This window comes from Notolabrus celidotus, chromosome 2, assembly GCF_009762535.1.
Source record: "Notolabrus celidotus isolate fNotCel1 chromosome 2, fNotCel1.pri, whole genome shotgun sequence".
Classification (NCBI taxonomy): Eukaryota; Metazoa; Chordata; class Actinopteri; order Labriformes; family Labridae; genus Notolabrus; species Notolabrus celidotus.
Window position 1 is genome coordinate 36,012,372 of NC_048273.1, and position 26,958 is coordinate 36,039,329.

The 26,958-nt window shown below is 39.0% G+C and overlaps 2 protein-coding genes across 2 annotated transcripts in view; both read left to right on the forward strand.

Annotated features, from left to right (window-relative positions):
* Positions 1–22,529, forward strand: part of kif1aa (kinesin family member 1Aa) — a 73,955-nt gene extending 51,426 nt beyond the window's left edge. The window contains exons 32-48 of the mRNA XM_034673425.1: positions 73–128; positions 2,149–2,257; positions 2,408–2,474; positions 3,456–3,540; positions 3,643–3,748; positions 6,136–6,162; positions 12,847–12,961; positions 13,077–13,210; positions 13,299–13,360; positions 13,446–13,591; positions 14,759–14,947; positions 15,106–15,177; positions 15,281–15,402; positions 16,483–16,626; positions 16,715–16,907; positions 19,379–19,497; positions 19,583–22,529. Of these exons, the coding sequence (XP_034529316.1) occupies positions 73–128; positions 2,149–2,257; positions 2,408–2,474; positions 3,456–3,540; positions 3,643–3,748; positions 6,136–6,162; positions 12,847–12,961; positions 13,077–13,210; positions 13,299–13,360; positions 13,446–13,591; positions 14,759–14,947; positions 15,106–15,177; positions 15,281–15,402; positions 16,483–16,626; positions 16,715–16,907; positions 19,379–19,497; positions 19,583–19,625 (1,789 nt within the window). The 3' untranslated portion in view covers positions 19,626–22,529. The remainder of the gene's footprint in view (positions 1–72; positions 129–2,148; positions 2,258–2,407; positions 2,475–3,455; positions 3,541–3,642; positions 3,749–6,135; positions 6,163–12,846; positions 12,962–13,076; positions 13,211–13,298; positions 13,361–13,445; positions 13,592–14,758; positions 14,948–15,105; positions 15,178–15,280; positions 15,403–16,482; positions 16,627–16,714; positions 16,908–19,378; positions 19,498–19,582) is intronic.
* Positions 22,530–25,489: 2,960 nt separating this feature from the next.
* The window catches only part of LOC117807006 (espin-like protein), a 36,139-nt gene continuing 34,670 nt past the window's right edge, over positions 25,490–26,958 (forward strand). Inside the window, exon 1 of the mRNA XM_034676035.1 lies at positions 25,490–25,615. The gene's annotated coding sequence lies outside the window, so the exon portion shown is untranslated. The remainder of the gene's footprint in view (positions 25,616–26,958) is intronic.

Sequence of the window (26,958 nt, forward strand, 5' to 3'; positions counted from 1 at the left end):
CTGATTTCTTCACATAAAATATAATCTATATTGTCATTTTTGTGAATGACACTTGATTTGTTCATTTTTCAGTCCACTTCGTCCCTGCAGAAGACAGTTCCCTCGAGTGATGCCTCTGTCCAAACCAGGTAACACGCTGTCTGCTTGATTTTCTCACATATAATCATGTTTAATCGTCTTTGTGTTGTCTGTCTGCGAGTCACGTCATCTCAGCTTCATGTTGTTGGGTGTGAGCAGTTGACTCTGACGCCTCGCCGGAGAGGGAGAAATCTCTGGACCTGATCCGATACCTGGTCCCAGATGTGTTCAATGGGGCGTTGGTGGACTCGTTGTCGGGCCACGCTCTGTCTGCTGCTGGCTTGGCTGCTTCCTTTCTACTGGAAGGAAACGAGCGAGCTCAGCTGACAGCTCCACCCACGTCTATCTGTTCAGTTATTAAAGCTCAGAGGCCGGGTTGGTTATTGATGCCAGATCCAAGAGAATCCTGTGACTGAGAGACTTTTTATATCAAGTGTTCATCTCGGAGTGACTTCAAATTATACACTAACTTCTTTCATGTGGCGATTCAAGTTGCTCTTTAAAGAAGCTTTAAATTTGTGTGAATAAATGTAACACTGAAGTCCTTCAAGTTGCTGTTGTTCTGTCACACTCCTGTAGTGGAGGAGGAAAAAAATGTCCCCAAAACAAGAGGAGTCTTACTACCACGGCTCATTTTTAAGAAGTAGACTTTTAGAAAATGTAAATGTTTTGGGGGAATTCTAACAAATTGATATAAAAGCAGTCTGTTGGTGTCAGGGTTCAGTTGGATCGGCTCTCTGGTGTTCTGTGTTTTCTTTTGACCTGCGTGGTTGATTCTCCTTGCAGTTCCCTCTCTGAGCTCTTCTTAAATGGGATGCCAGGGGATCGACATGCTCTCTGTACTGTACATTATGATCTACAGTTATATATTCTGTAAGATTTCAATTTGAAAAAGGCAATAATTAACACAAAAACTTTAATAACTCAAAGAACAAGCAAGACTGAATTAAATCACCTTTGAAATTTAAAATAAACTTTATTTATAACATTACTTATGTGTATAAAAGTAGGAAAATATTAAATAAAATATGACATTTTACTCATTACATTTCATATTTCTGCTTGAACCATGGATGTTTTAGAAGAAGTGACCTTTAGTTTCCAAAAGTAAAAGCGGGATTGCCTTTGACTTGCACTCTTTCCTAATGGCCAGCAGAGGGTGACTCCTCTGGTTGCAAACACAGTTCAATTTAAAAACCTGCCAGGCCCTTATTTTTGTTTTTAGTCTCCATACAAATAAGTGCAGCTTTGGATTTTCTGCAGACAGCAACGATTATCTTGTCCTCCATTTCTGATGTCCCAGCTTTCATGTCCTTGCATCAAGTCACCTAAGTAGCAAAGTAGCCCTCCCCTACCATGATTGCAGGTCATGCCATAACTTTCTTTGTTATGGTAGCATAATTCCATCTTGATAAACGATCGCTTGGAACATTTTCCTAATGACTATAAAGTCTAAATCCCTAGTGTTTAAATCTTCCTCAGTACTGAATGATGCTCTTAAAGCTACTGCTGCAACCTGTGGATTAGGACAGAGGCTGTCACAATAAATATCCACCCTCTTGTCTAAATATGTTCACTCATGGCTCCAAATGTCTCAGATGAGCCAAAATATCAAATTCAACATACATGTTCAAATTCAAATGAAACACAGTCTTTGGATATGATGTAACTCCAGAGCTCTATGTGATCACTTTTAATGAACTCTGTATTTGCTCTGAACTCCTTCTTGTAAATACCGTAATAATTAAGGAGAATACTCTTCAAGATGTTGATGAGTATACTTTCCTCACACCCAGGATGAGAAGCTTTAAATAGCATTATAAATATATTCATTCAAGTTATATTTAGTTGTAGACTCCTTTAGTGAGATCCACTCAGTAGCTTGAACATCTTCTGAATGACAGGAGCTCCCAAGTGTTTCTTTTCTTTCCACTGCATCACTGATTTCCTCCCTTCACCCCTGTCTCTTTCCTCTGTAGGTTTAGAGCCGCTCCCTGCTGTTAGAAAGTAGTCTACCCTCTTCAGCCTCTTCTCCTGTCTCACTCTCTCTATCTCCTTTTTCCCACACAGTACCTGCCACCAAGCTGACAGCCATGACCCGCCCCCAGGCCGGACCCTGCCACTGCAAATACGATCTCATGGTGTTCTTTGAGATCTGTGAGCTGGAGGCCAATGGAGAGTGAGTATCCTGGGCCACCTCACATCAAACATCGAGCAGATATATCCATCAGATTATATCATGAAATAAATAATGATCCTCTAAAACAAACGTGAGCTGCCTTTATGTATCCAGTACACTGAGCTATTCTTCTCTATTCATGTTTCGCAGCTACATCCCTGCAGTGGTGGACCACAGAGGAGGAATGCCTTGCCATGGCATGTTCCTACTGCACCAGGTTTGTCAATCACACGCTGGGCAGTTATAGAAATAACTCTTGAAAAGCTTAAACATGGGATTGGTTTGATACATCTACCGATATCAGACGCTTACTGATTATATGAGCAACAATTCAGAGAGATATAGACAAATATAGTTAATTAATGTGTTAGTTATTTCTCATTGAACTGTCTGAAAGAGATACATAATAAAACTGTCAAATGAAATAATAGTTGGTTTTTGGAAGTTCATTTAAATGTTTGAATAATCATTGCTTCAATCAGGACATGTTACAGTCTTATATCAAGCTCAGCCCCCTGAAAGGAGTTGAATCTATATCCTATTGTGTCAGGTTTTTTATATCAGCACATTGAATCGTTGTCCAATGAATCTATTCTGTTGGGGAGAAAAGCTCTGATTAATAAAATGATACATCTCGTTCAATCACTCAGGTCAGCTGGCCAGTTAATAGATCTGTGGGTGAAGTGCTGACAAAGTGGGGCCTCTGCACTCCACTGCTAATTTTAAATTAGATTTTTTTTAAATGGGGAATTGGAGATTAAATATTGTAGACATGCCAACCAGAACTCAGTGTTTGTTGTAAACTCACCAACCTTGAGTCAGAGTTGAGTCTTGAGTCTCAAGTGTTCAAGTTCCTATTAACTGAAATATCAGGAGAGCAAACTCCTCACTGTGGGAACCTCGACTGATCGTGTCCTTTTGGATGTTTCAGACACATTTCATTTATTAACATTAAATTCTGTCTGATCCTGTTGGGGTCAGGAAGTTTTAATTATCAATGACGTTACAGCGTTGTGTGTCGTGTGTAAAGTATGTGCATCAAGTGTCCTTTAGTGGGTTGATACACTCATTGTTTCTGCTGGTGGGATCAAGTACAACCACCCATATTATCAGAATTTAAACCAAGTACTTTCATGCTGCCACACTTCTGTTCTAATTTTAAGTGTTCTGTCCCATCTGTGTTTCTTTCAAACCTCAGGGTCTCCAGAGGAGAATCACAGTCACCATCGTCCACGAGTCAGGAGGAGACATGGAGTGGAGGGACATCCGTGAGCTCGTTGTTGGTGAGTTAGGCCTTCTTATTCCAGAAACCTGCAAACATTGCACACACAGTGATGCTACTTTGTGTATGAGCTGTTCTAACTGATGCACCTTTTGTCTATCAGGACGTCTCAGAAACACTCCTGAAGCAGACGACACCATCATCGACCCCAATATTCTCTCTCTCAACATCCTGTCTGCTGGGTATGTCAGACCCTTGCAGGATGACCGGTACGTATGCGTGTAGACATTTGATGGGATGGCCCTGGTATGATATAGATTAATTGATGGAAGCTTTGTGGAATTGTGGTTGTGATGTTTAATGTATGGATCGGAGGACCTCACTTCAGTTCTGCTAAAACAGCTCCTGCACTGGAGCAGGGCACACCGGCAAATGCATGGCATGATGAGCAGCTGCACATGTTAAGAGAAGAGCATGGCTGTAGAAGCACAATTTGAATGTTAGAACAAAACATATAGAGTTGTTTGCATTGTTAACTCTGTTATTGTTATTACACAAACCTTTTGTTTTCATCATCAGGTGGCTAAACGTAAACACCCAGAGTGACTGAGAGCAAAGTGAATTTTTAACCTCTTTCTGCCACATGAAGTAGTTTCTGAATTAATTCACACTCTCGTCCACGCTGGCTGTGCGACCCTCCTTGGTGTTAATCTGTGCTTTTTGTTGTTGGATTGTCATCATTACACCGACATGTTGCATCCTACTTTGTTTATCACCTCACCTCTAACCTGTCTCACCTCTCTGCCATCATTAGATACACTAACCCAAACACTGAGCTGCTTGTAGACTAAAACAGACACTAAGTGTTAAAGAGTTCATTCATTATAATGTGTCTCACTGCTGAATGGACAACCCTTCATTAGTTAAAACTATAGCTACCTAATGTAGAGTTTACTGCATGTTTTTCTTATCCAGCAGCATGTATCACTTCAAGTAGAGTGAGGTCACTAACTAACATTTACATTTGGAGTTGATATATCTGTCACATTTGGACATAGAACATTTCATCTTCACCTTAATGAATCTTTTGAATAATTCTTGATACTTAAAGGCACTGTGAGGAGATTTTTAAGTGCTGTCACTCATATACTGAGCAGGAGGAGTTTTTTTCTTTTGATAATTCTCTTTTGACGTAATGTTTAGTCCTCATGTCTGATACTGGAGCAGGATTATCAAACAGACGATCCTTTTCTGTTGAAGTTTCAGACAGAGAAACTCTACAACCAGGGCTCCGCTAGCTAAAAGAGCTAAACTTTGAGGATTTAAGATTACTAAAGATATTCTGATATTAGGGGACACAGGAGCACACATCATGACACCGGGTTTGTAAGCTAACTAGCGGTAATAAATCAGAGTTTACAAAGTTCAGTCGTTACATCACAGTTCATAATGTGACGTAGCTACAAATCAATACATGAACTCATCACTCTGCATCCTGATAAAAGTTGTCTGAACAAAGAAAAGTAGGATTAAAAAGAAGATCTGTATTCATTGATTTACTTCTGCAACTAATGCAGGCTTGGTAAGAGACACATCTTTGTGACAGTGGGTGATGGTGCTCATGGGAAATGAAGTCTTCGTTCAAGAAAAACAACAGATTTCATCCAAAGAGGTCACCTGTATCATCACAATATGAGAACACCTCACAGTGCCTTTAAGAATCAGATTAAAGTGCTAATTTTCAGATAATCGTGTTACTAATAATGTTTTATTCAAATCCCTGAAATTGTCTTTTGCAATTCACAATCATATTTTTGTTAATTTGGGTTACAAAAGTCACCATAATAGAAAATAAGATCTGTGCGACCTGCTATATGGGAAAGTATGCAAAGGGTTTTCCGAGCAGAAGAAGACGGGTCCTGTTTAAATGTTGGTGTGTATTAATATTAAGTGTAGTACTGCAGCCAGCCAGTAGAGAGCAGTAGTTTTCATTTAAGTCTCTCTTAATGAGACCTTGAGGTTGTTTACTTATATTTTATGAAGATACAATGTTTATCCAAAAACCAAAAATTAACTTTCCTTGGTTTGAGTTTTGGCAGGAGATCACACACTTTAAATGTCACCTCTGCATGGTGGTGCCAATACTCTGCAGTAGTAGCATACAGTAGCTTTTTTGAAGTTTGTATGATGTATCATAAAGATCAAGTTTTCATGTTCTCAAAGTAGAATTCAAACTGTGATGTATTTTTTTTGCCGTTTCTTCTTCAGATTTATGTAACCGCCTGTTTTTGGCTTGTTGCTTTATTCCCTCTGCTTTCCCAATCCCTCCCTAAAATGCTTAACTTCAACAGCAAACCCCTAACCTGGACCTGAGTTTACTGAATCCCACCTAAAGCAGCCAAACGCTCCATGCAGCACTGTCCAGAAGCCTTGCTCAGCCAGCCTTTCTTTGACTGCGATGCTGCACCCCTGTGGTTTCAGCCCTCGTTTGTTTGTCTTATTGTGGCCTAAGTGTTAGTGGCCAAAACCTGGGTCAGGCTGTGGTCCAGAGCGGCTTCTGCTCAGTCTTGCAGAGACTAACAACAAAGTGAACATGGATGCTAACATTTTTCTCCTCCCTGTCCACTAACTGAATGTTGTTTTTTTGCTTTTGCAGACAGTTTCTTGATTCGGACATGCCTAGGTATATTATTTTGCCTCTCTTCTCATGCTCTTGAGTTACACAGAAACATCTTTCATCTTTCTAACACTTTCTCCATCCATCCATCATTTCTACTCTGACTTGAGTGATTTTCTTTCCCTTCTCTCCCTCTCTGCCATCACTGTCAGCATCTCATCTGTGCCTCTTTTTTTCCTCCCCCTCATGAGATGTGAGGGACGTGGTTCTGCATGACCCCGGTTCTCTTGCTGTGCTGGGTGTGTGTTTGAGCTGTTATCAGGCTGTGGTTTATGACGGACAGGGTTCTGCATGGCTCGCTTGGCTTCACATGGACTGTTCTTGACTGTGTCTCTGCTGGAGGTGTCGTGGGGCCAGTATCACACTCTCTGTTTCCACTTCAGCAGCTGCTCCAGGAGCTCCTGTTAAGGCTTTCTATAAAAAGTGTACAGGGCAAATATCTTGATTCTTGGACCTAAACAAGGGATTTAAATTGTTGCAGACATTTTTTAGAATGTCTCAGATTTAGTTTCTTGATGTTTGCTTCTTTTTTTTTTTGCTACTTCTAAGGCAGTAAAATGTTCTCTGACAGGATTTAACTCCACATACTATTCAATTGTTCAACTAGAGTAGAAGCACTACTGGCCAGAAGAGGGAGGTAGTCCTCCTTCGTTGCAGCATGATTCATTTGAATCAATAAAGGCAAAGAGCTCTGTCCTGTGCGTTGCATGCACATGCATTAGATGCTGAAGAACTTGAATTTCAGTATAGTTATTGAAGTGCTCGTGCAGCGACAATGCAGACACATTTATTAGGCCAGATAAAACTTAATTCATATTTTATTTATGGTTATTTTATTAAATGTAGTGATGTTCAGGCTACATTGAGAAAACATCAGTTATAGAAAATCCAATCCTTATACTTTTTAAAAATCAAACACAATAAATCACTCCAAAAATCAAAGAAGGGATAAGATAATACTTTGTTGCAGCAACACAGACATCGTAGCAAGACTAGTACAAGAATGATAGAGCACAACAAAATAAATAAAGTTAAAATTAATTTTTTTTTAAATAAAATAAGAATAGAATTTTAAAGTATTTACAAATGTTACATGGTATAAATGGGAATTATACAGGCAGTAAGGACATGTTAAATATTATGCAGCGGTGACTGGTTGACATGCTGTGATTATGGTGTGATTATGACAGTTGGCAACAGAGTCACTCCAGGGTGATATAAAAGACAAAATATAACATGTTATGTGAGGCAGTTCAGGTGCAGTATGCAATATGAATAAATATAAATACACTACCAGTCAAAAGTTTGGACACTCCTTCTCATTCAATGGTTTTTATTTATTTTAATTATTTTCAACATTGTAGATTAATACTGAAGACATCAAAACTATGAAATAATCTGGTTTTACCATAATCTGGATTATAACAGTAGTCAAATAGAGCTATCCATTGTGTACTAACCCTACCTCTGAACAACACAACTGATGGTCTCAAACACATTAAGAAGGCAAGTCATTCTACAAATGAACTCTTGACAAGGCTCATGTTCATTAGAAACCATTCCAGGAGACCACTTCATGAAGCAGACTGAGAGAATACCAAGAGTGTGCAAAGCTGTCATGAAGGAAAAAGGGGGCTACTTTACAGAATCTAAAATATAAAACAGATTCTGCTTTGTTTAACATTTTTTTGTTCATTCAATAACTCCATATATGTTCTTTCATAGTTTTGATGTCTTCAGTATTAATTTACAGTGTTTACAATCATTACAATAAATACAAACCCTTGAATGAGAAGGTGTGTCCAAACTTCTGACTGGTAGTGTAAATATATATTGGTATATAGATATGTCAAAAAAGAAAGAAACCTTGTCACTGAAAAAAATCATTGCAAAACAACTAACGAACAAGATATGCAAGTCCATGAGGTCGCACACAATCAGAACTCTCTGTGATGGGTGGATGAAGCCTTAAGAAGCTTTGAATTTTCTATGTTATTGTGGCGTTAAAGATTTAAAGCTTTAAAAAGTCAAACTCTGCAAACACAGCGACATCTGGTGGCATTAGACACTTATAGCAGCCTTCTGTATGTCCATCTGAAGCACCAACACATCCTTCTTATATTCATATATATATAGTCTAACGTGTGACGAATAAGCTTCAGATTGAGATTTGTGTGCAATATGTTGCAGAGAATAACCTTACAGTGTCTCACAGACCAGATATTAGACATATTTTTGGGGAAGTTATTCATTATTGAGCCTCTTTGGTGTAGTTGAACGAGTACGTCTTCGGGCTCATAACTTGCAGCTTCCTGACTGATATTTGTGTAACTATTGAAGTTAAAGAGTAATAGTTTGACAGTCCTACTTTGCCTGGTATAAGGTGGAGCTGGACATGACAATGCACATGTCTTGAAACACATTTGAAGCTGTGGATGTCGCCCGTTACGTGACATCTCATGTTTGATAAAAGCTCCAACACTGTGAAATGAAACAGTGTGGTACACTGAAGTAATCAAGCTCCGGAGCCTCGGTATCATCCGCCCATCCATTCCAAACTCTCAGTATTTTGTCACAGTGCTGCAGTGAAGCAATATTTTGAATCCATGGATATGATTTTGTTTGCTGCCCCTGATCCCGAGAGACACTAAGCACTTCCCATCACAGCCACAAAATATTAACAGGAACACGATTACTCCAGCGCTGTAATATGGATCACATCATTTACAGTACTCTCTCTGGCACGCTTTTCAAATGCAGCTATTAAAATGTAATCCAGTGAACCATTACCTCAGCAGTAGCACTTTGCCCAAAATTGCTGCGATGTTGTGAATATTTTTTAAATCTCTTGTACCCGTGGTGAAACTCTGCCAAACACCAGAAACAAACGGCTCCTCACATGTCACGCCAGCAGCATGACTTCAATCCTGGCTGCGGCTCTTTTAGGAGGTAGTAAAACACAGAGAGGCACATGTTGGGGCAGGGCGAGGAGGAAATTGCTTCCTTGTAGTGCAAGCGAACAGTTTTTCTACTACTGGGAGGGAGGTGTGAGTGTGTGTTAGTTCACATGCTAGTTCCTTTGAAGGTTGGCCATTTCTGCGCTGAACCTCTTTTATCAAGACAGAGCTGCAACAAGTTCTCTTTACTGTGAAGTTAACTGTGTGCTTTCTTCAAGGTCACACATTGTTCACTTTTGCTTAAGGTCACTTCAGTCCAAGGCAAGTGAGCCCAGCCTGTTTTCATGGCTGCAGAAACACTGAGGTCCTCGTTCAGGTCATGTTTGGATCAACTTTACAGGGATGCAGGCCAGAAAAAGAACTAATTTCAGTGTGTGATCATTTCCCCTTAATGAAATAGGGGGAACTGTTTATTTCAAAGTCCCTGTGAGGAGTTTTTAACTGGTTATGAAAAGACTGAACTTAATAGTGAGGCCTCTTAACGACCTGAAAAGCCCAACAGTGATATGATTGATAACTTTATAATATGGAAGTGCCTTGGTGATGAGTTGCAAATGTGGAGTTCTCAGTGGAGTTTCAAGAAAACACTTCAAACACTAACTATTTGATGGTTGAATAAATGAATCAGAATTAAGGAATATAATTTAGAGTAAATCTGGTTTTGTTACTTTTTCATAGAGCTGGTGTTCAGGATTATGTATTTTGTAGGAGAGGCAGATATAAGCCTTCAGCTTCAGCTTAATCCTTTTTTGGATATTGATTGTGTGAAAGTGACCAGTGTAAACATGTTAAATGTTTTAATTTAGTAAGTTAGATATTTACACAAATTTGGGACATTTGGATCTCTTAAATGAATGACCAAAATAAATACTATTCATATTCGTTCAGAGCAGTCATTTTAATCCATGTAACCACTGCTTCATGGTCACTGTCAACAAGACAATTTACAGCGGGCTGATTACACTTCTTTTTTACATTGTCCAGAGCAAACATTCATGGAAAACTACCTATGCATGTGCAGGACAAGATCAGAGTCATAAAAAATAATGTTATTTTCCACAGGGGGCGCCAAAGTCAACACTAACCAAAAGTTCCCAAAAGGAGAGTGACCATATGGAGTAAATTAGAGTCATTTGATCTTTTTGAACCCTCCTGTTACCCTCAAATTTACTACATCTTTTATCCTTGGTGTCAATTTGACCCCAGCAATTTAAACCTCCAGAAACTGATTGTTACCCAGGTTTATGTGTCAGGTACTCTATGTTTCTTTGTTGACTACCTAAATAACCCTTTAAATGAAATATATTTCAAGAATAAACACAAATTAAGATAAGATAAGATATTACTTTATTGATCCCCCGGGGGGGGAAATTCAGTTGTTACAGCAACCCAGACATAAGTACAACCAAGAAAGAAGTTTCAATAAGTACAAAATAAGTAAAAAATTAGTAAAAAATAAAATAACATAAAATAGAATAAAAATAAGTAAAATAAAATAGATAAATAAAGCTACAGTACAATTTGGATATATACAATGTTACAAATGGAATTTAAATTAAAGCATTCAGAAGAACTTTATTTGTAAAACAGAACATCAAACTGCTGCAAGTTTGTCATGCTCTCGTCGGCCCTGCCTTGGTTCTATGTTATCAAAACAATGACACAGGACTCATCATTGAATGTCTTTAGAGACATGGTGGCTGGAAATATTATATCTCAATCTAAAGTTTGGCGGTTCGATCCCAGCTCCTGCAATCACATGTGGAAGTGTCCTTAGTTATAGTGACCTCAATATTATCCAAAACAACCAAAACAAATGTGTGTAAAATGTTGATATTTTTTATGTTATATACAGCTAAAACAGCCTGGGGTCAACTTGACCCCAAGGAACACCGATGCGTACATTTTTTTTTTTACAGGAAATTGGAATAAATAAACATTTTAATTTTACGTTGTCCCAGTTGTCCCCATTAAATTAGGAAAAGTCATGAAATATGAAACCAAAAAAATGATGTTAAACATTGAATGGGGTCCAATTGACCCCAAGGATAATAGGAGGGTTAAGGCTACATTGGGAACGTTTTGGTTTGTGTAGATTTTGGCGCCCCCTGTGGACAAAGTTAAATGTCTTGGCTGATTTGTGTCCAGTGTGTAGGTAGTGAAAGAACGCCTCCAGCAGTCAAATGTATCACCAATTCTGAATCTTTGTTTTGGAAAATGAAAGAAAAAAAGATGTTCTTCTCCTCTGAAACCTGCCCCATGCAGCAATTGTAGGTGTCATGAAAAGAACTAGATAGAAAAGGTCTGTCTTTATGCTGATGGGTTGGGTTGTTTTGCAGCCTTCAAAGAGACATCAGTATTAATTCAGGTCTGTTTCATAACCAGCTAAAAGCTCCTCACTGGAGCTTTAATGGCACTGCAGGCTAAAGATCACATCGAGGCACTCTGAACCTACCCTTGGTTGTCCAAAAGTCTTAAGTTTTGGATGAGCTGTTCTTTTCCAGGCATTGTTCACATAATGAGATAATGGTGTAAATAAAAAAGACAAACACCATCCCAGCCACACAAGCGCACAACCTCTGCGTTCTTCCTGACTCTCACTTTCTATTCCTGTGATGGTTTCTTCTTTCTCACAGCATTTCCCTGGGACTTGACCATAGGTATTTCCCTGTCCTGTCCCTCATGTCACCTGGCTCTCTCAGCCTCATCCTCTCTTCATTTTTCTGTACTAAAGTCATCCCAACTCTTCTGTGGTGTTGTGTACAAAGTAACATATCAACACAGTCATTCTGTTGCATGCAAACAGATTTCTTATCACTCTTGTTAAACTGGGATTTTAGAAAAGACTTCCATACTTGCTGCAATGTTTAGACCTTGTACAAGACCAGTTTTAAATGATGAATGGCTTCTTACATCAATCTTTATTGTCTTGATGTGTTCACTGCAAAATTCTAGTTATTTTTATTAATGTAATTTTAGATATTATATGAATTTGCCCAGGACTTTTTTAGAGAACAGGGAATTCTGAAAATGTTAACCAAAGGCCCTTTTTTTAAATTAGACCTAATAACTAAAAAGTACTGAAAGTTTTTTAATTTCCTGAGTAGACTGCTCCAGCTGGCAGCTGCCAGGCAGGCTGTAATGGCAGCACTTTGATTTGATTTATTTGATTTAACCTGGACAGTGTGCGATGACATTAATCATTTATGCAAAGAAAATAAAAAGACGGCTGCACCAGATTTAGCAAGCCGCTAATTTCCATCTGTAGTCCTGCTTGAAAGTGATGCAAGACATACAAAACGACCCACTAATCAAGAGTGCAGGGTAATAAAATATATAACCTAGAGTATCAAATACATCATAGAAGACAGTCAGTGTATCCTGCTCAGAATAAAATATATAAAGGAGAAATGCAAGACGGGGAAAACAGCAATTACATTTAAAATTGACGAAGATATTAAAGCAATTATACATACATGCAGTACTTCAGCCTTCACAGCCTGTCTCTGACTTCCAAGTGATGCAATCCACTGGATAAATTACAACCTTTTTGTTACAGTGAACGATTAACGGGCCATTTTAAAAACAGATTTCCTTTTTAACACCTCTGATAGTTTAATAGTTCTAACACTAATTGATTGGAAGTGTTAAATGATGGCTCATTTTGTGCTCAGGTCTTAAATTCTGACTATTAATTCATTTTCTTGATTTCCTCTTACTTGGATGACTTCAGGACTTTCTACCGCTTCGAGGCTGCCTGGGATAGCTCCATGCACAACTCCCTGCTGCTTAACCGAGTCACTCCGTACGGGGAGAAGATCTTCATGACCCTCTCTGCCTACTTGGAGGTACATTCCTGCATCCATGAGAGGCATAGAGAGCTCTTAGAGTATCAAAGGTGATGTGTGAGTCAAACTGGAGTATCATTGTGAGAAACTTTTTATCCACTTTTATCAACTACAGATGGAGAACTGCACTCAGCCTGCAGTCATAACCAAAGATATCTGCATGGTGTTTTACTCTCGAGACACAAAGCTCTCAGCCTCGCGCTCCATCCGCAACCTCTTTGGTACTGGAAGCCTCAGAGCGGCAGATGGGTGAGTTAAAGAATATCAAAGTATAAGGACATAATGAAGCTTCTGTGTGTCTCTGTTCTTTAAGTTTTCTGTTTCTTTCTCGTCCCAGAAACCGTGTGACTGGAGTGTACGAGGTCAGTCTGTGTAACCTGGCAGACGCGGGCAGCCCAGGTGAGAATCAACACAAAGTAAGCGTTAAGCATTAAACTCACTCCTCCAACATTTATAACCCATATCTTGTGTTCGCCTTTCCCAGGTATGCAGAGGAGACGCAGGCGGGTGCTGGACACCTCAGTGGCCTACGTCCGTGGAGAGGAGAACCTGGCCGGGTGGAGGCCCAGGAGTGACAGCCTCATTCTGGATCACCAGTGGGAGCTAGAGAAACTCAGCCTCCTACAAGATGTGAGGGGAAACTTGGATATGTCTTATAAGTGCTGACTGTGGTGTGTTAGTAGGAGGGAATTTCGATAACATGTGAAATCTCTCACCCTTACTGTGTCCAGGCAGGCTGTTATGAAATCTCAGCTGCCTCTACTTTAGTGTTACATAACTGTGATAACAGTTCTGACAAAAGAAGATACAATAATCAGCCATAGCATCCCAGTAACTAATAGATAAAGTCAATAACATTTGTGTATCTCTTTACGATGATACCTGTCAGTGGGAGGGATCGGTTTCGTAGCAGGTGAATATTTCATCCTTGTTGGAAGAAGGAAAAATGGAAAAGAGCAAAGATATGAGCGACTTCAACAAGAGCCAAATCGTGCCCTGGGTCTATAGTGGTCTAGATGTGGGACCCACGGCTGATCCCTTGGGGACTCCATCAGTCATGGGAATAGCATCAGGCAGCTTGTCTGTGATGAAATGAAGTATTGATTCTTTAAAAAAAAGGAAGAAACTTTACTTCAGAGAACCTGATAGACCGAACACATATCCTGACACATTGCTTTAGCCTCTGATATAAATCATTTGGTTGATCTTTGCTTTACCTTTGACTGAAATAAGTCTCTAATTGACAGGTTTTTCTCCAGACAACCTTTTCTCAGTTTCAGCAGCATTGTCGGACATCGTCTGTTGTAGATCAGGGGTTCCCAAACTTTTCAGTTCGCAACCCCCAAAATATAGGTGCCAAAGACTCGCTCCCACACTATCCCTCAAAGTGATTTAATGTGGCTTCATTTAGCTGATCTGCAGAAAATGACCCTACCTATATGAGCATGTGTCTGTGTTTCCTGTGCTGTTATGAATTAACTTACTGCTACTGATGCTTTTGATAATTAACTGTTCACTAACCCTAAACTTAGGAGTCATCTGGCAACAAAGAAAGGCAGAGAACTCATTAAATTTTTTCATTTCAAGGTTTTATTTCAAGGTTAGCTACTATTTTTGTCAGTTTTTTACTATAATGGGTAAAATGTACTAATTTAGATAACTTAAAAAAAAGAAAACATTCTGGAAGACATCTCACGACCGACCATTTATGTCTCGCAACCCCCAAGGGGGTCCCGACCCCCACTTTGGGAGCCCCTGTTGTAGATGACTGTGATGTATTATTGTCTCTTCTCTCAGGTGGAGAAGACCAAACATTATCTCCTGCTGAGGGAGAAACTGGAGTCCACGCTGCTCATGAGCCAGGAGACCCTGCTGACTTGTGTCACTGAGGAGCTGAGCGAGTCTCCTCAGCCCCACGAGGTCGAGCAGGAGGTCAGCTCCGGCACCGAAATCACCACCGAGAGGCAGAGAGAGCTCGCTGCTAAGGTCGGACATCTTTACTCAGCACATGCTAAAGTTCATGTTTGACAATCTCACGTTTGTTCTGTGCCCCTGCCATGTGTACTTTGTTGAAATATGGTGCTTACATTTTAATACTGCATACTGACTTTAAACTGATTTCACTGACCTGTTGCCTTTTGCAGTGTTTGCGGCTGCTCACTCACTCCTTTAACCGAGACTACAGTCATGTGTGTATCAGCGCCAGTGAAAGCAAGGTAGCGGAATAAAACCTTCACATGAAAAACATCAGACAAACTTCTGCTGATGACTTCTTCTTAGTGAATTAAGCACATATTTGTGTTTGTGTGTGTGTTACAGATTTCAGAGATGTCAGTCACAACGCTAAGAGACTCCACTTCAATTTCAGCTCTTAACACAATCATACCCTCCACGACATGCCCGTCACTTGTTGAGGGTTGCTACAGCAATGCTGAACTCAGGTCAGTCCAGTGATGTACTTTTGTGTTTACTCGTATGTTTTGATACTGGACTGCATGAAAGAAATGCAGGAGGGTAAGTGGTTGTTAAGTCAAAGCAGTGCAGAACTGCACGAAACCTGGGTTCACTTTGTAACAGTGTTTTTAAAGTGCTGTATTAATATGCTTACTTATTATTTTACCTACTTTTAATGGAGGCAAAGGGCTACTCCAGGTCTTGATATATAATATTTCAAAATAACATTCTGTAGAAGTTCTATGATGAAATTGGCCAAATGTACAGCTTATACCTTAGTCAACATTTTCCAAATACTTTTGTTTCAAGTCTGCAAAATGGTATTCAAAAACCACTGTGTGATGTCACTTTTCTTGTGTACAGTCTTTAGTATTAATTATCATTCTTGGTAGCACTGGGGTTGCAAAATTCCAGGAATTTTCAAAGTTGGAAACTTTCCATGGGAATTAACGGGAATAAAGCAGGGATTTACTAAATTGAAGGTTGGCTCTTAATGGGGAACTTAAATATAGTAGGGGAAAATACATTTTAGCATAATCCTGACTAAAACAACCAGATTCCATGCAAGTACAGTTGAATATCTCTGCTATTCCTCCATCACAGGCACATAGCACACTGCTTGTTGCAGGGCTATTGAGACCACGCCCCCTACATGCACTGTGCATTCCTCCATCACATGCACACATGAGTTCTATTTTGGATGGATGTCTGCTTATAACAAAACAAATATTTATGCTGGATATGATACCTTTCCATTAAATTACCCTTAATTTCCATAAATTCCCATTAATTCCCATGAAAGGTTACAATTTAGAATATTTCCAAAATTCCCCAGCTTAACTTCCCATGGAAATTTACCTGAAACTTTCCACCCCTTTGCAACCCTAGATAGCATTAATAGTATTTTGGATAAGCACTAGTTTGTGTAAAGCATAAACCTATTTTCCCTGTATAAGATATGTGGTAGTTAGATAACATTAAACACTAAGGATGGTGATATCAAGCCATGCATATTACTTTGGCCACAAAGGCAGCGTTGTTCATGACTGCTTGTTTCTGTTCTGCAGACCCCCTATGCCTCGCTCTCATGCTGTCAGTCCCATCCCTGAAAAACAGCAGGAAGCAGAAGCTAAGAAGTCCGTCAACGGAGCCTCTGACGCCAAACCCAGGATCCGCAGATTTGTCCCAGATATTCAGGAGATTAGAGTCAGGTGAGCTGCCACTGCAGCCTAAAATAGATCTGTGCTGTCCTCTGTTGGAACACTGACACATGGTGTTATTTGACCCCTTTTTTTGCAGCCCCATTGTGTCAAAGAAGGGTTACATACATTTCTTGGAGCCACACACAAACGGATGGGTGAAGCGCTATGTGGTTGTGCGGCGGCCGTACGTCTACATCTACAACACAGAGAGAGACACGGTGGAGCGGGCCATCCTCAACCTCTCCTCTGCCCAGGTGGAGTACAGTGAGGACCAGCAGGCAATGCTGAAGGTAGGTGATCATCCAAACCATCAGAAAAGACTCCTCTCTACTCTTTGGGTCAAACATACACTGTGGGAATTGAAGCTGACTGTGACATGATTTTTGTGTCGCACAGCTGATTTGAAGTCAGGTGAATTTCTGCTCACTTGCCATGCAGTGTAGACACTCTCGCCTGGTCAGATAGCTGCCATGTTTGGCATTCTGGTCAGCTGACAGTTTACTCTTGCACAGTGAGAGCGGGAACACAAGCTGATTTCCAACTTTAGGACTTATTTTACTGTGCAAAATGGAAGACAGCATCTGAAAGCACCATGTCGACATGCTGCATGAACTGAATTATACACAGATATAAACCAGTCAGTATAACATTATCACCACCTGTGCAATCTAATGCAATCCAATACAACAGCTGTACCACAAATTCTACTTTTACGAGGCCTCAACATTTTTAGTTTGATCATTTCACTCCATCTTTGGGAGATTTCAAAGGAAACTTTATTGATAATTGTCAGTGCTCCATCCAGATTTCACACGCACAGTGTGAGCTTTGATTGTGAGTTTTAAAGGGATCACTCTTAAAGTCTGGGTTGGCATTCCATCACAACATTTATGATATTGCACTGTGTATGCCAGGCCTTGGATGTAATAAGCTGTGTTGCAGCGGCACTGAAGGTAAACTGAACAACAACTTTTCCTTTAAACCAACCGTGCATTACTCTGAGTTGTAACCCGACTTTGCAAATATCTGCATTAATACTGCCTGAACCGTTTGTTTCAGTCAGGCTCTTCTTTCACTCCATGTTGAATACTATATCTTTTTCACTTATTATTTTAATGTTCCTAATTTATCCTTTTCACTGTTTCTAATTTTCCCGATGTGATGTCGTCCTCTCATTCTAAAAACCTCTTTTAATGCTTTTATTTACTTATCCATTTTTATTTATTTATGTAATTAATTTATCCTTGAAAAACCTCTTAAACAAGGATTTATTGGTCTATTGTCACTAGGGTTGCAAAATTCCAGGAATTTTCAAAGGTGGAAAGTGATTTTATGGGAATAAACGTGAATAAAGCAGGGATTGACTAAATTGAAGGTTGGCTTTTAATAGGGAACTTAAATATAGTTCAGTCAGACAACTCACGTTTACTTAAATAAGTTTATTGCAGCGTACAGTATTGTGTTTGCCGTGTGGGCTCCGAACTTCATTACTCCTCGTAGATTATTTAAATGCAGACATTAGGAGCAATGAGATAGGACTAACCCCCTCGGAGCCCGCAGGTGGAAGCCGGGGAGGAGGTGGGGACGAACTTCACACAGCACTGAGCAGAACAGCAGGAGCACTGCAAGCAGAGGCAGAGACAAGGAGACTTGCAGTTTAATTAGACCGCCGAATGAGGATGTTTGAGATCAGCTGATGGAGAGGTGGTGACGTGTCAGTATGAATGAGCGCAGCTCGAGTTGTCTGCCTGAACTAGCTTGCAGGCGGCGCTCCATTTGGGGAAAATATATTTTAGCATAATCCTGACTAAAACAACCAGATTTCATGCAAGTACAGTTTAATATCTCTTCTATTCCTCAATCACATGCACATAGCACACTGCTTACTGCAGGGCTATTGAGACCATGCCCCCTACATGCACTGTGCATTCCTCAATCACATGCACACATGATTTCAGAATCCTGCAGAGGCTTGAGAAGCTTGAGGGAAGATGCTTTTTTATTTGCATGTTGAATGGGACTTTCTTTGGAGGGAGAGGGGCTCTTTTCATTTAACATTTTGAATGGGACTTTGTTGGGATTGCATTTTTGTTAATTTTTGAATGGGTTGGGTCGGGGGGATGAGTAATATTTAACTCAATATTCATGTTTATGTTCTTCAATGGAAAAATGTATTGTTCAGTAAAATATTAAACACTTGATCAAGTTCTACTTACAAATAAATCTGTTTTAATTGTATTATTTTGGATGGATGTCTGCTTATAACAAAAAACAAATATTTATGCTTGGATATGATATCCATTTAATTACCCTCAATTCACAGTTAATTCACATTTATTCCCATAATTCCCATGGAAAGTTTCCAATTTGAATATTTCCAAAGTTACCCAGCTTAATTCTGTTTAATTTACGTGTATTCTGTTTAACCTCATGTTGTATTCTGTCTTGCATTGTTAAAATTCCTCCTCCCTGTGTGTCAAAAGGTTTATTTTTTTACTAGAACCACACTTTGTCTGTCAAAGCACTTTGCAAACATTTGTTTTTAAAGGTGCTATATAAATAAAGTTATTATTATTATTACTTGCATTATATACAGTATATGATTCACACTTTTACATCTCTCTTGCTTAGTGTTAAATTTCCTGTATTTCTTCTTGCTTATGTTTTGTGCAAGAGCAACTGCAGTACCTGAATTTCCCTCAGGAACAAATGAAGTATTTCTGATTTGTGATCTGATGAGTAGCTCTCTTGGCTCTTTCAGACCCCGAACACATTTGCCGTGTGTACAGAGCATCGTGGAATACTGCTTCAAGCCACAAACGACAAAGAGATGCATGACTGGCTGTACGCGTTTAATCCTCTCCTCGCTGGAACGATCAGGTAAAAATAAATACGTCACATGTAGAAATGAAATACACATGGTAAATGCAGCTCAAGTAAAACTCTTTTCTTTTCTTCCTCTCAGGTCAAAGCTGTCGAGAAGACGAGCCGGGCAGATGAGGATGTGAAACAAAGACTAAGATGTACATAGATCCCTGTCCTTATCCCTCCCCATGTGCTGAGCCCCATCCCTCTAAACACAGTCACAAACAACCATCTTCCCCTGTACGTCCTCAGTTTATCACTAGTGTCCTCGGCACCTAAAGCGCCCATTTCGTGTCAGACCTTTGCTGCGGTGTGAGTCTCGTAGTCTGAAGAACCTCTTCTGTCACTGTACTGTACTGGAGTTTAATCATAGCTGGACGAAGGAAGAAAAAGAAGAAAGTAGCATCAGTTTCTTAACTCTGATTACAAAACGTGTGGTACTGTACTGTAGTTGTTGTAAGTGACACATCAAGCCTTATACATTTATTCCTTAAAAAAATGCAGTGACATTTATTTTGACCTAAAGCTGCCATGTCAGTGGGGATCACACTGCTACATTTGCATCAGTAAATAGACGAACATGCAAATTCTTCTCTACTCTACTCTACAGCTATATATACAGTGTCTAAACTGGTTTGCATACAGCTAAAAATACATGCTCGTAGATTTAAAAAAAAAAAGACAGCTGAGTGTAACTCTTTAGAATAATCTCTTTTCTTTGTGGTCCATAAATCCTGACATTGAGTAATCTGCCTCTTGTTCCTAAAACTTCTTAGAAACTTTAGCACACACAGCCTGGCAAAGGGAATGGCGTTATCATCATAGACTTCATGTTCTTGTGGCATTTTGATCATTTCATGTAGTTTTAGCGACTCGTAGGAGCACCAAGGGTATCTGCATTCGCACACACTAGGTAATCAAGTATCATCACCCTTAATCCTGTCGATTTAATCTCAATCTCTACATGAATTTCCTTTAAAATGTGATATATTTAGATATTTAACAGCTTTTATTATTTATTTCTGCATGTATTTATTTACAAAGACATTTATATTTCTAAAAAAGTAGTACCGTGCAATTTCTGCACACTGCACTTTTTAATATGAGTTCCATAAATATCTGAATAATACAACCGTGTCCCCTCGTAGTCTATGCTATTTAAACGATGTAATGATTTATGATTGGCTGCTTTCTTTGTGCTGAAGATTACTTGAATAAACCTATCCCCTTTAAGAGTAGGATAGTGAGACCTAACCATTGCCCCTACTAACACACATCATTAGGTAGAGAATACTAAGGTGGTTTGCACAAAGTTAAGGGATCAAAAGTTGAAACTTTTCTCACAGTACAGAAGAAGAAACTGTTTTTCTGAATGCTATGTATATTGATTATTGTAGTGCCTCTCTTTTCAGTCATACTGTACAGTATGCCTCTGCACCAGTTGCTTTGAAACAACATCCTTCATGCTGCTATCATACTTTCTGGAAGTGTCTGCAGATCATTTCTCATCACCTTCCTGATTTTATAATCATCACCAACATATTCAGATGTGAAAGGTATTAAATTATGTTCAAATCTAACACACACATGAAGCGTTCTCTATGCTTGAGTCATAAAACATGTGAACTTCATGTTGACACATTAGGATACCCTACACTTACATAGTTAAGGATTGCCAGAGAGCAAAATAATGTCTTGCTTTGAACTGAAAAGATTTAAAAGTGAAGGTTAAGGTTACACGGCTGTCCATATGAAAATAATCTGTGTATTTTGTACAGCATTTCATTCAATTAAGCTCTGATCTGTAAAGTAAGTGTCTTTAAAAAGTAGGGATGAATAAAGCTTGTGAGATGTTGTGTTAAACCTGTGAGTTTGATGAACGAACATGCCTCAGGTCAGCCAGCCTTGAGAGTTCCACTTACAGACAGGTGCATGCACGACATCTCCAAGCATTAAAGTGTTGCACAGAGCAAAAATAATGTGTTTTTATTCATTTGATGTAATACCACGTCAAATTTAGAAACATCAATTCAGCAGGTTTTGTCATTAATGCTGCAGCTGCGTTTATCCTGTTATTTGAAAGTATTCTGTGTTTTGGACTCCTATCCAGAAGGCAAACAGCAGATCTGTGTGCAGCTGTTGCTAGACTGTATAACTGGATGAATAATTAATATCATGATCAAAGTCTGCCTCAGACTTTCTCAGCAGAGCTTCAGTTATGTTTGATCCAGCTATTGCGTCATATTTGAAGGAATACCATGTTGTACTGTACATGACACTGTCTCAGCACTCGTTTCATTTCAAACCCAGTCTTCAAATGTGAGACAGGATCTTTGTGTTGGGATTGTTCCTCTTGTCTTCTTTGGGCCTTTATATGTGCGTCACGTTTGAGCCAACCAAAGTTTTGTTGGCATAGTCACAAATAATCACACTGAATGTACACTGATATTTGGAAATACTTGTTCTACCGGAGCGGTTGTGTTGATTTGTCCTCTGGTTTCACAGTGTGGTTCCTTAATGATTGTAGGTCAGTGATTATCAGGGAACCAAAAGGAACTTAAAGAATATATCTGTATCAATCTGTAATAAAGGGGTTGGCTCATTTTGGCCCTGCTAGGCATCGTGTCAAGCACAGAGTGATGCTGTAGGTTACATATCTCACAAACTCCACTTTCATTTCAGTATCTACCTTCACCATCATGCTCTGAAAGCCTTCACAAAATGTACTTTTTCTAATCCCTTTGAAGAAATATCATTTACACTTTTGTGCTTCCATATCTAACCTTCTTTTTCTTTCTTTTCGTTTTTGTTTTGCACTATCAAATTGCACCGGTACATTTTTCTTTCTTTTTCAAGTTATTTTGCATTGTATATAAACATGATTGCTGTGAACAGTGTATTATAAAGTTGCACCCATTTGCAAAATCTGAAATGGGCAGTAGTTCAGTCGGTGTCTCTGAGTGTTGGAGTTAAGCGTCAAATGTTTGTGTACACTAAACACATTGTCATATAAGAAATAAACATTGAGATTATGCAACACAAAGAAATGGAGTCCTCTCATTTATAGAACATCTTTCATTCAATGAACCTGAGTCTCAAAATAAAACTTACTTAATCCTCATCACTGTTTGGAATTGCTTTAACATGGACATTTTTCCTTACTTCCTACATGTTTGCACCCCATTAAAGATGATGATACTACAGTATATCTTTTGTTTTTCTACCATTGCATCCCCCTTTAACTTAAATGCTCATACAACACATCGAGTTGATGAACAGGACATGTTTGAAACCAAAGAGCCATGTCCTTGCATCAGCCCAGAGCTGCCAATGCAGGTACACAGATGGTTGAAGTTACCATAGATTCCAAGATCTCTGTATTTTTCTTTGCCTATTTATCCAGCAATCTATAAATTCCAATCGCTCCCGTCAGCTCTGACCAATCAGAGCCACTCTCCCGATTGGTCCTCCTACATCATCCTGATTGAGTGTGCACTACGATCTGTTTGTGGGCGGGGCTTAGAGGAGCAGAGAGGGAGGAGAGGGGCGTAGTGAGAGGGAAGTCTGGTTTGGAGGGTTAGTGTTGACATTCAAATCTCTCCCTGAACTGATGTTTATTCCAGGACTACCAACAGCAGCTTTGATTAGGTTTTTCACTTACTCTAAAAACAAAGAATTCAGGCATTGATCTGTTATTTCCAAACGTTATTTTACCCTTTAATAGATAATTAAAAATAAAGAAAAAATAGGCTTAATATTCTCTTTGTTATTGTAGTCCAACCCTGTATGAACACTGTGTATTAAATGTTTGTAACAATTCAGTATGCCATATTTTGACTGCCGTCTGAAAAATAAACAAGTAGTTGCTGGACTTCTTTTACATATTTGGCAACCCGCTGGAGGAGCGCTTCAGCCATTATTCATCTGTGCAGCCATCAATTAAAATGAAAAGGATGGGGTTATAAACTGGGTGAAGGGACGAGGTGATCCCATAGGGTGATCCTAACCAGGCTCAAACTGGGGCACTGTGGGCTGGCCATCTATCTTAACCCTCCTATTATCCTTGGGGTCAATTGGACCCAATTCAATGTTTAACGTCTCTAAATGAATGACTAAAACATAAAATTTAAATGTTGATAGGTTCCAATTTCCTGTAAAAAAAAAAAATGTACGCATTGGCGTTCCTTGTCAATTTGACCCCAGGCTGCCTTAGCTGTATATAACAGAAGAAATATCAACATTTTACACACATTTGTTTTGGTTGTTTTGGATGATATTGAGGTCACTATAACCAAGGACACTTCTGCATGTGACTGCAGGAGCTGGGATCGAACCGCCAACCTTTAGATTGAGATATAATATTTACAGCCACCATGTCTCTAAAGACATTCAATGATGAGTCCTGTGTCATCGTTTTGATAACATAGAAACAAGGCAGGGCCGACGAGAGCATGACAAACTCACAGCAGTTTGATGTTCTGTTTTATAAATAAAGTCCTTCTGAATGCTTTAAATTGTGTTTATGTTTGACATATATTTTATTTAAAGGCTGTTTAGGTAGTCAACAAAGAAACATAGAGGACCTGACACATAAACCTGGGTAACAATCAGTTTCTGGAGGTTTAAATTGCTGGGGTCAAATTGACCCCAAGGATAAAAGATGTTAGTAAATGTGAAGGTAACAGGAGGGTTCAAGTTATAGGGAAACATTCAGACGGCTTATGTCAGTGTGGGGCGTCTGAAACAAGTGAACATGTCATTATCTCTTGAAGCAGTTATGTACTTGAAAGGCGACAATTGTTCAGATGTTGGATCTGGTGTCTCTATCTTCTCCTTAAAAGCTATCTTTTCCTCTGATACACAGTTTCCACTAATTGGTAGAGTGGTTTTACGTTTTTTAAAACCATATGGTCTGTATGCCAGAATATGATAGGTATTAAAACCTATAGCTGTTAAAGTTATTGGTACTCAATGTAATTGGTTTTGAGTTTTGAGTCAAATAGTTTTGAGTGTCTAAAGTCTATGTTTATGACTTTTGAGAAATAAAAAAAATGACAAAGTGGACTAATAAATGTCAAGTTTAGTTAACATAAAAAATAGTGTGTTCTGGTAACTCAATGTCATTCAATTAGTTAACTCTCCTGTTATGTTTCGGGTCAAATTGACCCTTTTTAAAGTATATTTTAGGTATTATATGCCTTCAAAACCAGCTAAATACAGCATAAAAATCTGGGCCGCAGGTGATTCAACATTTGAAATAAAATAAACAAAAATCTATGTCATAAAAAACTATTGTATTTATATTTGGGGCTTTCCAATGTACATTAAAAACAGTTTTAACATGAATTTTAATGAAAAACGAGTGAGTTATCCTCATTGAACCATGATCTGTGAGAATTAAAGAACACCAATGGACTAAATCTTGATTTAAATGGTTAGTAATGGAGTTAAAAATTAGATTAAGATTAAAAATTAGATTCAATACAGAGGATACAGTCCTCGTCGCAGGGGTCGCCTGTTCAATTCCCAGTCGCGACCATTTCCTGCATTTCTTCCTTCACTCTCCACTCCCCACGCTTCCTGTCTCTCTTCAGCTGTCCTGTTGAATAAAGGCAAAAAGACCAAAAAATATAACTTTAAAAAAAAATGTGTATTGGGATTTGTTGGGGTTCTGACACTTTTGGATTACTGAATATGCCCTGGGTCAAATGGACCCAGGAACATTATTGCTGTGCCAGAGAAATTAACATAATAAGAGGGTTAATTAAAAAGTTCAGTAATTATTACTCAATATATTTGAGTTGACTGAATAAGTACTTTGATGTATCTGTAATTAAATGTGTTATGTTACATGTAATCTATCTATTCAAACTATAAAAACTTAAGACTTTTAATCTAGTAAACTTAAAATTATTGAGGCAATCAGTTGCCTCAATCATTTTGAGTTCAGCTAACTTATCCGGGTTTACAGTGTAGCCTGTAGAGGGCAGCACTGCACTCCCCAGTGTGCAGCCTGCCGGAATATCATTCAAAGAAGAAGAAGAAGCGCGCTTTAGCCTGGTTAAGAGGCTAGCTGATGATTGACACAGACAGTAATAAATCCATTCAGGACATCTTCTCATCCCTTTACAAGGTCAGACACAAAGACTATAACTCATTTATACCGTGTCATATGCAGGAGGATGCTCTGGACTCATTTAGAGATGTTTAAAGTGGATTAATGATAAATAAAGCGTGTGTTAGTTAGCGTGTGTCAGTAGACCTGGATAGTTAAAGTTGACAGATGTCTCTTTAGGTCAGTGAGTGTTAGTTCATAGATATTTCCTCAGTCTGGTTAGCTCTGCTGGGGAAGAGGAGGGCAGGGTGTTTCAGGGCTTCATCCTTCAGTGTCCTTGTGTTTTGAATTCATGACGAGGGACTAAGTCGGAACCGGGAAGCGACCAGGTGTCTCAGTAAATACCCCTACAGTAGATACCGGTCCCAGCTGCAGCAGACTGCAGCACGGGTCTGTGAGGGGGGAAAAGGGCTTCACATGTAAACTCAGAGGGAATCTCTTTAAGAGAAGAGATCCTGTAAATATGTCTCCATGTTCAAACTGAATGTTAGCTTCCAGTGTGTAGTAAACACTTAATGACACATCACATACACACGTGTACACGTGGCAGGAAGGGACATCTAAATGTAAACATCTAACAGACACTGATAGAGTTTATTTATTATTCATCAAGTTTAAAGTGAAATAAGATTATTTTATTCAACATTGTATCTATATCTAGTGTCTAGTGGTAATTTCACATCCTTAAAAAGATGAATGTATATCCTGACCATGTATTTTTACCTTTTATACTGTCTATGATTTTTACACAATCAAAAAATATATATATTTTGTTCATCTGTTGTGAAATGGAGAATCAAGGACACACCTTTGTGCTGTCAAAAGAAAAAAGTGACCTCTTCATCCCATCCATGCTTACAAGAACAGATTTATAACACTACATGTTTCATTAATGACCTTTGTTAGTACATATCATGGTGCGTGTCATTCAATTGGCAGATATTAGCTCATGTAAAAGATGATTCTGCATTCAAGGGGACTGTCTTATGTAGGCTGAGTTTTATTTCCTGAAAGAAAGTCAAGCCCTCTTAGCTGGTGTAAAGCAATCTGTCATGTCTACCAAATCCCAGTGTTTAACCTACTTCAGCACTGTGTAGACACGAGTTTCATGTTTCAATTCATTTGTCCAATGTGTGGCCCTTCCCCTCCTTATCTAAGTCAGTATGGCCCTCAGGAAAATAATGTTGCCCACCCCTGTACTATAACCATAATCTAAGTCTGCGTTCACTGTATCTAAACCCTGAAAGCCATGAGGGTTACACCTGTTGTTATGTCTACAGACACTAACCATTCCAGCTCAGGTTTCCAAACAGGTTTGAAAACATTGTGATCAAAGCTCATATGATATAGCACTCACTAAT